At 43.9% G+C, this 11,970-nt stretch overlaps 1 protein-coding gene across 6 annotated transcripts in view; it reads right to left on the bottom strand.

The window, feature by feature from the left end:
* ECD (ecdysoneless cell cycle regulator) overlaps positions 1-11,970 on the bottom strand; it is a 37,953-nt gene that overhangs the window by 3,515 nt on the left and 22,468 nt on the right. For all 6 annotated transcript variants that reach the window (XM_072129631.1, XM_072129629.1, XM_072129628.1 and 3 more), the window contains exons 2-10: positions 10,679-10,895; positions 9,424-9,541; positions 8,731-8,818; positions 8,404-8,579; positions 7,991-8,183; positions 7,765-7,893; positions 5,815-5,940; positions 1,802-1,887; positions 89-195 (exon numbers count right to left, since the gene is read on the bottom strand). In XM_072129631.1, the coding sequence (XP_071985732.1) occupies positions 89-195; positions 1,802-1,887; positions 5,815-5,940; positions 7,765-7,893; positions 7,991-8,183; positions 8,404-8,579; positions 8,731-8,818; positions 9,424-9,541; positions 10,679-10,883 (1,228 nt within the window). In that variant the 5' untranslated portion in view covers positions 10,884-10,895. The remainder of the gene's footprint in view (positions 1-88; positions 196-1,801; positions 1,888-5,814; positions 5,941-7,764; positions 7,894-7,990; positions 8,184-8,403; positions 8,580-8,730; positions 8,819-9,423; positions 9,542-10,678; positions 10,896-11,970) is intronic.

An 11,970-nucleotide genomic window follows, 5' to 3' on the forward strand; every position in this document is an offset into this window, starting at 1 on the left:
GCGTTTTGCCAAAAAACCAAGATGTTTGAATATTTACACAGGGCAATGTAAAGTTATTAGGAAAGGAATAACGAGGACAATGATTTACCTTCATCTGGAGGAAGATCGGCCTCTTCTTTCTTCAGCTCTTCCATGTCAACAGTCATGGTGCTTAGTAACTGTAAAACTTCTTTGCCAGGACTCTGGTCTGTTGAACTGGGAAGATTGATAACAGCATTCATTCTCACTTTCCATATACATTATCACAAAGTGTTGAGACTTAGTTGTGTTTTCTTTTGGCAATCTCTTTATGCAGGTGAGGATGTCCAGTTATGAGGAAGACCCTGGCAGAAAGTGGTCAGGTCACCTTTAATGCCTCCATTGGGACTTTCTGGCCGGACCTGCTAATGTGAATGGGCTTGTGTTTTTAGAGTAGCTCTAAGGTGAGACAAAATACTGCTTGAATTGTATTAAAGCCGCTTATAGACATGTACACTCACCGGCCACTTTATTAGGTACACCATGCTAGTAACGGGTTGAATCCCCTTCTGCCTTCAGAACTGCCTCAATTCTTCGTGGCATAGATTCAACAAGGTGCTGGAAGCATTCCTCAGAGATTTTGGTCCATATTGACTTGATGGCATCACTCAGTTGACGCAGATTTGTCGGCTGCACATCCATGATGCGAATCTCCCGTTCCACCACATCCCAAAGATGCTCTATTGGATTGAGATCTGGTGACTGTGGAGGCCATTTGAGTACAGTGACCTCATTGTCATGTTCAAGAAACCAGTCTGAGATGATTCCAGCTTTATGACATGGCGCATTATCCTGCTGAAAGTAGCCATCAGATGTTGGGTACATTGTGGTCATAAAGGAATGGACATGGTCAGCAACAATACTCAGGTAGGCTGTGGCGTTGCAACGATGCTCAATTGGTACCAAGGGGCCCAAAGAGTGCCAAGAAAATATTCCCCACACCATGACACCACCACCACCAGCCTGAACTGTTGATACAAGGCGGGATGGATCCATGCTTTCATGTTGTTGACGCCAAATTCTGACCCTACCATGCGAATGTCGCAGCAGAAATCGAGACTCATCAGACCAGGCAACGTTTTTCCAATCTTCTACTGTCCAATTTCGATGAGCTTGTGCAAATTGTAGCCTCAGTTTCCTGTTCTTAGCTGAAAGGAGTGGCACTCGGTGTGGTCTTCTGCTGCTGTAGCCCATCTGCCTCAAAGTTCGACGTACTGTGAGTTCAGAGATGCTCTTCTGCCTACCTTGGTTGTAACGGGTGGCAATTTGAGTCACTGGTTGTGCGTGAAAATCCCAGTAGATCAGCAGTTTCTGAAATACTCAGACCAGCCCTTCTGGCACCAACAACCATGCCACGTTCAAAGGCACTCAAATCACCTTTCTTCCCCATACTGATGCTCGGTTTGAACTGCAGGAGATTGTCTTGACCATGTCTACATGCCTAAATGCACTGAGTTGCCGCCATGTGATTGGCTGATTAGAAATTAAGTGTTAACGAGCAGTTGGACAGGTGTACCTAATAAAGTGGCCGGTGAGTGTATGTATTAAAGGGGGTCAGAAATAATAGCTGCTGTCCGACCGCAACGCAAAGTGTATGACAATCTAAATAGGCGAGTGTGAGCAAGCGGTGATCGTTAGGTGTGCAAAGGACTTCCTCAAGGTCTTCAGCAGATGTTGTAGAGTTACAGGGGCAGGGTTAATAGCTGTAATCTTTCGGATGGTTGATAATTTGGTTTCTCATCATTCCAAAAGACGTTTGCTGTATATTATTTTGTTTTGTTACCTATTTGGCTTGTCTACTGACTGCTGGAAGTAAATCTCTGCTTTCTTCATAAGTTCACAATATTGTGCTGATCCCTCCATTTCACCCTAAAAGTAAAGTGGAAGCATAAAAAAATGTCTTTAGACAAATTAAGCAATTACAACAGGGGAGAATCTCTTCTAAATGAGGCGTTTCTTTATTAACATAATTAAAGAGCAACTCCGCAATTTTTCTAAAAAAATCAATAGCTCTTACTTTCCCCATTATCTTGATTATCTGTGTGCAGCAGTTTCTTTGGTATCCTTTACAGGTTAGCCCGCCCGTGCAGTAGCTGTGTCTCCTGGTTGTGACAATTCCTCTTGTGATTCCAAACAATTGTTTAGAGATACTGGGGGAGATTTATCATAAGCCGGTGCCAGATGCCAGATCTTGATGTATCTGCCAGATCTGGCATAGTTTTAGAAAAAGTGTTTTTGTGATGCACACTATCCCCTATAGGAGCTGCCAAACAGTCACAGATGGATCCCACATCTAGCAATTAGTAAAAATAAAACAGTCTGACCGGAGCTCCTTGTGTGTCCTTTTATATATCCTTTGATAAATCAATGATTTCACTCCTTTCCCAACTATGTTCCAAATTCTTCAGTACACTTCCACACAAACGGTATTTGGATGGGAATAGATCGCTATTCAGACAGTTTTAAGCTGCGTTTTCTTGAATCCTGTAGCCAAATAGTGTACAGCTACTATAGAAGAGATTAAGCAGCAGATAGGGTAGTATGTTCAAATATATGGAGTTTATTTTATTAAAACATACTCACAAAATAGAATAAAATCATGCGCATATAAAATCCACCATCCATTATAATAGAATGTAAGGCAGTAATTGTGCTATGTGTAAGGTATAAAAAGATTGAGAGGTTACTAGCCAGCAACGCCCGGAAGAAGCCGTGGTAGCGAAACCCTGGGTCGGGCGAACTAGCGAGTCTGGCGTCCACATGGTGGATTTTATATGCGCATGATTTTATTCTATTTTGTGAGTATGTTTTAATAAAATAAACTCCATATATTTGAACATACTACCCTATCTGCTGCTTAATCTCTTCTATAGTAGCTGTACACTATTTGGCTACAGGATGCAAGAAAACGCAGCTTAAAACTGTCTGAATAGCGATCTATTCCCATCCAAATACCGTTTGTGTGGAAGTGTACTGAAGAATTTGGAAAATAGTTGGGAAAGGAGTGAAATCATCGATTTATCAAAGGATATATAAAAGGACACACAAGGAGCTCCGGTCAGACTGGCATAGTTTTGCACATGACGGCCACGCCCCAGCGGTGACCATGCCCTCTTCACGCCCACATGGCATGGAGGTGCTGTATTCTCAATTTTAATTGGAAATTGCTGCTCTGCGCAACAATTAGCAATTATTCCACTGCTTCCACGCCAGAAAACAGGTGTAGAAGCAGTGATAAATCCACCCCCCCCATGGTCTCACAGGGGGGGAGGGGTTGCTTTTCCCTGCTCACTCTGGAAGGAGATCATGTGACAGTGCTCTGTATAGCAGATAGGAGAGTAGTGTCTGCTATTGTGCGAGTGCAGAAGTCTCCTACACAAAAAAGTTAGGAAAAATGTCATCCCTTCTCCCTAAGAGTCCCTTCACCCCAGTCTGTGATTTATCAAAACTTACTCTCTCTCTTTCTGCATCTCATACACACTTCTGCAGCCCCTCCCCCTGGAGTTATTCTTACATGGAAGAGAGCTTCCCCTCTACCTCAGCAAGGGGACTACCATATATTCTCGAGTAGAAATCAAGGATGCTCTTTTTTTGTTTTTTTAAACACAAAAAACTAGGAAAACCTATAGCCAGCCAGCCCATGCCAACCCCAAGTATATAGCCAGCCAGCCCATGCCCCCCTCTAGTATATAGCCAGCCAGCCCATGCCCCCCTCTAGTATATAGCCAGCCAGCCCATGCCCCCCCCCTAGTATATAGCCAGCAAGCCCATGCCAACCCCAAGTATATAGCCAGCCAGCCCATGCCCCCCCCTAGTATATAGCCAGCCAGTCCATGCCCCCCCCCTAGTATATAGCCAGCCAGTCCATGCCCCCCCTAGTATATATGTCTGCTATTGTGCGAGTGCAGAAGTCTCCTACACAAAAAAGTTAGGAAAAATGTCATCCCTTCTCCCTAAGAGTCCCTTCACCCCAGTCTGTGATTTATCAAAACTTACTCTCTCTCTTTCTGCATCTCATACACACTTCTGCAGCCCCTCCCCCTGGAGTTATTCTTACATGGAAGAGAGCTTCCCCTCTACCTCAGCAAGGGGACTACCATATATTCTCGAGTAGAAATCAAGGATGCTCTTTTTTTGTTTTTTTAAACACAAAAAACTAGGAAAACCTATAGCCAGCCAGCCCATGCCAACCCCAAGTATATAGCCAGCCAGTCCATGCCCCCCTCTAGTATATAGCCAGCCAGCCCATGCCCCCCCCCTAGTATATAGCCAGCCAGCCCATGCCCCCCCTAGTATATAGCCAGCCAGCCCATGCCTCCCCTAGTATATAGCCAGCCAGCCCATGCCCCCCTAGTATATAGCCAGCCAGCCCATGCCCTACCTAGTATATAGCCAGCCAGCCCATGCCCGCCTAGTATATAGCCAGCCAGCCCATGCCCCCCTAGTATATAGCCAGCCCATACCCCCCTAGTATATAGGCAGCCAGCCCATGCCCCCCTAGTATATAGGCAGCCAGCCCATGCCCCCCTAGTATATAGGCAGCCAGCCCATGCCCCCCTAGTATATAGCCAGCCAGCCCATGCCCCCCTAGTATATAGCCAGCCAGCCCATGCCCCCTAGTATATAGCCAGCCAGCCCATGCCCCCCTAGTATATAGCCAGCCAGCCCATGCCCCCCTAGTATATAAGCCAGCCAGCCCATGCCCACCTAGTATATAAGCCAGCCAGCCCATGCCCCCCTAGTATATAAGCCAGCCAGCCCATGCCCCCCCCTAGTATATAGCCAGCCAGCCCATGCCCCCCCTAGTATATAGCCAGCCAGCCCATGCCCCCCCTAGTATATAGCCAGCCAGCCCATGCCCCCCCTAGTATATAGCCAACCAGCCCATGCCCCCCCTAGTATATAGCCAGCCAGCCAATGCCTCCCCAAGTGTATAGCCAGCCAGCCCATGCCCCCCCAAGTTTATAGCCAGCCAGCCCATGGCCCCCCCCAAGTGTATAGCCAGCCCATTCCCCCAGTATATAGCCAGCCAGCATATGCCTTCACAGTATATAGACAGCCAGCATTTGCCCCCCACAGTATATAGACAGCCAGCATATGCCCCCCACAGTATATAGACAGCCAGCATATGCCCCCCACAGTATATAGACAGCCAGCATATGCCCCCCACAGTATATAGACAGCCAGCATATGCCCCCCACAGTATATAGACAGCCAGCATATGCCCCCCACAGTATATAGACAGCCAGCATATGCCCCCCACAGTATATAGACAGCCAGCATATGCCCCCCACAGTATATAGACAGCCAGCATAGGCACCCCTGCTCGCAGTATGCCTGGTACAACAAAAATACATCAATACTCACCGTTCCAATCTCCCCTTCACGCCCTGAAGATGGTCTTCTTCATTGCTTATGGCGGCTGGTCACTGGTCCTTGTGTGCTGGCCGCCCACACACTACCACACTACCTGGTGACATCATAGTGCGGGCGCCACCATCATGCAGGGAACTGTTGTAGCCAGGGCACAAACTATGGTGTCAGCTGGTGGCTGGCGTCATAATGTGTGCGCGGCTAGCATCCGCCAGCAGCAATGAACAAGAGATCCTGCAGGGCTTCCGAAAGCTGAGCATTAAATAATTTAAAAAAATACAACCTGAATATAAGCAAAGTTGAGTTTTTTCAGCACATTTTTTGTTTGGCTTATACTCGAGTATATATGGTAACTTAATGGCTGTAACTAGCTAAACCAGCCTTCTACCAGTTTGTTAAAGACCCATAAAAATCATATCATACCTTAAAGAAATCATTCTTTTTCAGGTTGTTCAAGAACCCTGTCCAGAGTGGGCTGTCTGTAGGATGTCTTGTGGTCAACCCGTCAGACTTAGAACATTTGGAACAAAGAATCTCAAAACCATGTGCCTAATGGAAAATCAATTGGTGATAAAGAGGTCTGATATTAGAAACCACTGAACAACAAATGCTTCCTACTACAATAGGATAAATAATTAGTTTCTTCTATTGTAAAGTGTTTTAAACATAAAGACAAAGCAATCAACAATAGAAATAGACTACATAGATTATATGCTGTGCAAGTCAATTCTTCTCCAGTTTTAAACGACATCTACTACCAGGATAAAGGATAGTAAACCAAGCACACAGACATACTGGTGTGTGTCGCTTCTGGCGGGATCTGCACTTCTTTAAGCTTCCTGTGCCCTTGTTTTTAAGGAAAAAAGGCTATAAAAGTATGCAAATTAGCCTAAGGGACTGCAGACTCCAATAACACTTATGTAGCCCAGAGCCCCTCAGGTTTATTTGCATAATTTAAAATTAAATTATAGAAGCTACAAGAAGAGCAGATCCTGCCACAGGGGGCAAATAGCAGCATGTGAGTGTCATTGGTTTACAGTCCTTGATCCTGGCGGTAAATGACCTTTAAAGGTCTAAATTCAGTTATGGTTGATAGAGCGGCTCCAGTGATTATAAAGCCGAGAACGACTACACCTAAGATAATGTGCACACGTGACAGCCAGCTAGTCCTAATCCAATGCTATATACAGTCCAGTGACTGCTATTTTTCGGCCTATAAGGCGCATCATCAATAAATGCATGCTAAAACGTCTAGGTTCATATATAAGGCATACCGGATTTTAAGGCGCACCTGATTATAAGGATGAATGACCAGCAGGTGGCAGACCTGTGCACAATTCAAGGCAGCTGTTGTCTTTAAGTACGGTTCATACATAATGCGCACTGGACTATAAGGCGCACCTTTGATTTCTGAGAAAAAAAGGATTTTTTGTGCGCCCCCATTTATGAGATTTATTCACATTCACTCAAATCACAGATCTAACCTGTCATTTCTAATGACATATAATTTTTATGGTGAAAATAAAAAATTGTGACCCGAAGACAAGCATACTCAACAGCAGTTAAGTGCAGGTTTAAAAAAAAAAAAAAATCAATTGGGAGGTTTATATATTACACAACAATTAAAAATTCCCTGGTGGTCACACACAATCACAACACACAGTTCTGCTACATCCATTCACTCTCTCCCCTCTTGCTACATATATTCATTTACAAAAATACACCGAGCACTGCTACATCTATTCACTCTCTGACACACACAACACTTACTCATACCTGCCCCAAGTCTCTGGCCTCATCCACTGACAGAAAGGACCTTGCATTGATACAGGAAGCATGTAACTGTTCCTCTACTTAGGTCCTGCAGTGATGTTCACGTAAGGATGGTAGGGAGAGCAGTGGGGAGGCTCTGCTTTCTAAGAGATTGGGTGAAATGCTTTATCAGCTCTTCACCCGATCTCCAGAACTACAGTCAGGAGGGTCTGGCACTGCTGGATCTTCCTGACCTTCGGACTATAAGATGAAGGCACTTTATATTAAGACTTTTTCTTCCTAAGAAGTTTTGCCCACAGGATAGTGCCTAACTTGCTGATTAGTGGGGGTCTCAGTGATGGGACCCTAATGGACCACGAGAACAGGGGTCCAATGTACCCCCATCGCACCCAGAGAGGAGTAGACCCGTTCATCTCTATGGAAATCTGTATTTGTCGGGGTTTAACATGCATGTACAAGCAGCCAGGTGCTAATTCACCAATAAAGCTATACAAGTGTATATGGACACCCTAGAAAGACATTACTAGAGCACAGTTATTGGTGTAAACATCTACATCTTTTAGAGCAGACAGAGGTAGATTTCCTAGAGACTCCGTTTACCAGCTTCATCCCCAGCTCATGTGGTTTGTACTTGGGATGTGATATGGCAGGAAGGGTGTATCCACTGCGTTTGTCAGGATGGAACCTCTGCTGGCTGAGCTGGGCGTATAAACACTTGGTAAAAGTCACCTGTGAAGGACAGAAATGATGTATAAAACTGTGTCTGAGATATAACAGGTGATCAGATGAATAAATGGAGCTGGATACTGTACAAATCTGTACTTACCGGAGTGAATACTCGCCTCTCCGGCCGGAAATGGTGAAAAGTGCGACAGGCTTTTAAGTCAATAGGGTCTCGGAGGTAAAATGCTTGGATTGCTGCAGATACCAGCTGCGGACGTTCCTTTAACACAGCCGCAATTTCAGCAGGTACAAAACAATGCGCTCGATGCAAAGAGTCCTTAATTTTGTCAGGGTATCTAAAGGTCAAAATGTTAAAATGGCATCAGATGAGTGTAGACTTATGTGACTATTTCGAAGCTTTTTCAACATTCATTAACAGATCTCCCCTAACAGAGCATATTATTAGGGGTTGTTGTTCAACAACACATTTTTAGTTAGGAAAAAAAACTTTATGGAATAGAAAACATATAAGCAGAACAAGACAAATGGGTTAGCAGAGAACAATGAAATAATTACTCTTTAATTCGCTGCTCGATGGCTTGAGCTATTGGCGCCGATGCTGTACAGGCGTCTGGGCGACCAGCAAGTAACATCAAGGCTTGTGATATGTTTAGATTGGAGGACTGGTCCTGAAGGCTGCACTCATCTTGCTGAAATGGTAAAATGCACAGTTTTCCATGGTGAAAGAAGACCTGGTGAGACAAAATCACAGACAATCAGTAGGGGAATACGCCTACTAAGGTTTGGGCTACAGATAATGGAGATGTGGGGGTTTATGGGCATCTACAGAACCTTGGTGTGTGAACAAGATCATAAAAGGGATGCCCATGAAGAAATACTTACTCGGTTCGAGCTATTCTCTGGCTTCAGCCATTTGGGCAAGAAATCAGCTGCCTCTATGAGCAGAAACTCTCCATCGTTGTCTTCCACCCTGTAGGTGATATAAGATTTGAAACCCATAGACAATACTTGAATGTGTGTAGAGGCACTGGGTGTGGACACCTTATCTATAAGTGTAAGTGATCTACAAATTAAAAGGGTTGGACCAAGTTTGAAACTTGTCCCCTTATCTGATCAGTGAGGGTCTAACTGCTAGGACCACCATTGATCACAAGATTGGACCCCCAACAATCCGAAGAACAGGAATTCTATTCTCACCAAGATGAAGGCTGAGAAAGGAAAGTGCAGTGTTCAGCTATTTCCAACACCCCCATGCTACTGAACGGAGTCACAGAATGCATGCTCGTACCACAGCTACGACCATTAAAGAAACCGGGGACCCCATTTTCCATTTTGTAGGGGATCTGTTCTCCGTGATTGGTGATGGTTCCAACAGTTGCACCCTAACCAATCAGATATGTACAATACTTTAATTAGCTTGTGTTGCATCTTGATATGGGAGGTATTTTTACTTTAATTGAAAACAAAAAAAATAATAAAATTCGATAGTAAATTGAACTTGAAAACAGCGTTTTTTAAAATTCCTTTTAGTGTTAATTATTAACCAGCACAGAAATCTAGTAGCAACCCTGTTACCTGGCAGCTAGCGCTGGAAAGTCCTTTGTGATCTGTTGGATCAAGTAAACTATAAACCACTCATCTTCTATATTATCACCAAAGCGGGTAATTCCTCCTATATGGGCTGGAACATCACCTATCATAAGGGAAACAAAATATTATATATTCTGACAAAGTCAAGGAACCAACCTTAAAGGGAACCTACCAGCACGATTCTACCTATAAAGGTAGAACAGGTGGTAGGTGGATGTAAGGGACGTGAGGAGAGCTCTTTTTAGAGCTAATACTCACGTCCCCGCTAACTTTTAATAAACTTTATTCCCTTAATAGCCACGTTACTCCTCCTACCCTGTTGTGTGCGGCGCGCAGTTCCTCGTAGCTGCTCGTCCGACATACTGGCATTCTGCGCATGTGCAGGCCCGCCGGAGCTATTAGAGCTATCCTCACGTCCCTTACATCCACCTACCACCCGATCTACCTTTATAGGTAGAATCGTGGTGGTAGGTGCCCTTTAAAGAAATGGAGGATAATGCATTTCAGGTTTCATTTCTTTTCCATTGATAAGACCTTAACTTGCTGTCAGCGAATGGAAACATCCTATCCAGATCACATGCTATCCTAACCAGGGAATGGGGAAGTGCCGAGGGAGCAGGGGGAGGGGGAGACCATGTAAAAGCCTGTGGAGCTGCACCATGGAGGGACTATTTCTGGTTCAATAACATAATTGTAAAAGTTTATGTCCCTGGTTTATCATGATGGATTTTGATCTCTGAGCTATGATCAATGATCTGCAGTGGGGTTTTCATTGTTGTGGTCTGTTACAGGAGTAGAATAAGTGGGGTTGGATGTTTAAAATGAGGAGCACCAATACAAATAATAAATTTGACTAGAATGGAGCATATTGGGCTTTTTGCAAACAAAAAAATTCTGAAATACATAATATTCCTTGATTTTTTTCAGGATTGTGAATGAGGCTCCAACCACTATGACCCCTATCGATAATGCAAATGGTTGTCCTCGATTTCCCTGTATGAATGGTTCAGTAACGTGAAAACACAACCCATGCTCTATTCACTGCTATGGGACTGAAAGAGTGCTCTCTCTTCACTAGTCCAATGCAACTGAATGGAGTAAGGGACATGCATGTGAACTCCTGCTCCATTTACACATAAGGACTCAGGGATCCCTATTCTCTTATTCCCTGGAGGTCCCAGTGGTCACACGCTGAGTGATTAGACACCCATCCCAAATCTTGGTCTTGTTATATCATTACCTTTTCTTGATTTATACTTGAGATTAAATGGTTGGTTTTGCCAGATGTAATCAGCCAATAAGGGAGCAAGTTTAGCGAGTATCTCTTCTATGTATTGCTTCAGGGTGTGTTTCAGCTTTTCAGGTTCACGTGGTTCATCAGATACCAGGAAAAGTTGATATTCTACAAAATCTTCCATAACCATCATCTTCATCTGCTTCTCCATGATGCCAGGTTTCTACAATACGTAGAAAGTGAAACTCTTAACAATACCCAGATCAATGTATTTTCTAAATTTACTAGAGCTATTAGGTATAATTATTTCCTGAATTCATTGGCATTTACCTCCGTTCTAGAAAAACCTAGGATGGGTAATACAGTTATAACATTGATAACAATATGATTAGTGGGGACCCAACCCTTGGAGATAAAAAGTGTTGGGCTAGAAGGTTGAGCATGTGTTTTGCTGCTCCATTCAATACTAAAACAGTGATGTAAATTGCAGAGCACAGCGCTCGGCTATTTACTCTAACATTCAGATCGCTGAATGGAAAGTTAGATTATATTTTAACCACTTACTGCCCTGATACAATACTGACAAAGTCATAAAAATCTTAGCTAGACAACTAATGGTGTAACCAGTAACCCTTACTACTCTAGAGCTCTGTGTGTTGTGATTACACCTTCTCTGCCTTACTTACACCTACAAGTTTGCTGACAACAGATGGGTGTCTAGTGGGACAACTATGAGGGCTTGGGTTTTACAGTTTGTGGTGCGGGTGGGGTACAAAAACTTAACTACCTTAGTTTAATGGGATAAAATCTGGCGATAGGTCCCCTATAACCTAAATTCTATTGATGCAATGATATTTATGACTAGTCCTATTAAGAATACAATTATCTACAAAAACCAGCTGTATATAAAGAACTATAGTTGTGGGTTACATATTTTGCATTGGGATCCAATGGAGTTCCAATGGGATCAAAGTTTAATTTCTAAACCCTATTAACTCATCGGGAAGGGGGGGGGGGGATGGGTCAACTGCTGGGGTAACCATCAATCAGTAGAATGGGGTCCCGCATTTAATGTCTATAGAGCTGATAAAGTTGCATGCATCTCTTGAACGTGCAAATTTCTTACAACGGAGACCACTAAAATGCTAAATGTCGCTCTGATTCACTCTAGACTAGACTACTTTACCTTCCCCCCACTAAAAGCTTGTGTCCCCCCCCCCCCTTCATGCTTATAGACTTTAAGCTCTTGTGTCACCCCCTCATTCTCATAGACTGTAAGCTCTTGTGTCACCCCCCTC

This window comes from Engystomops pustulosus, chromosome 11, assembly GCF_040894005.1.
Source record: "Engystomops pustulosus chromosome 11, aEngPut4.maternal, whole genome shotgun sequence".
Taxonomy (NCBI): Eukaryota; Metazoa; Chordata; class Amphibia; order Anura; family Leptodactylidae; genus Engystomops; species Engystomops pustulosus.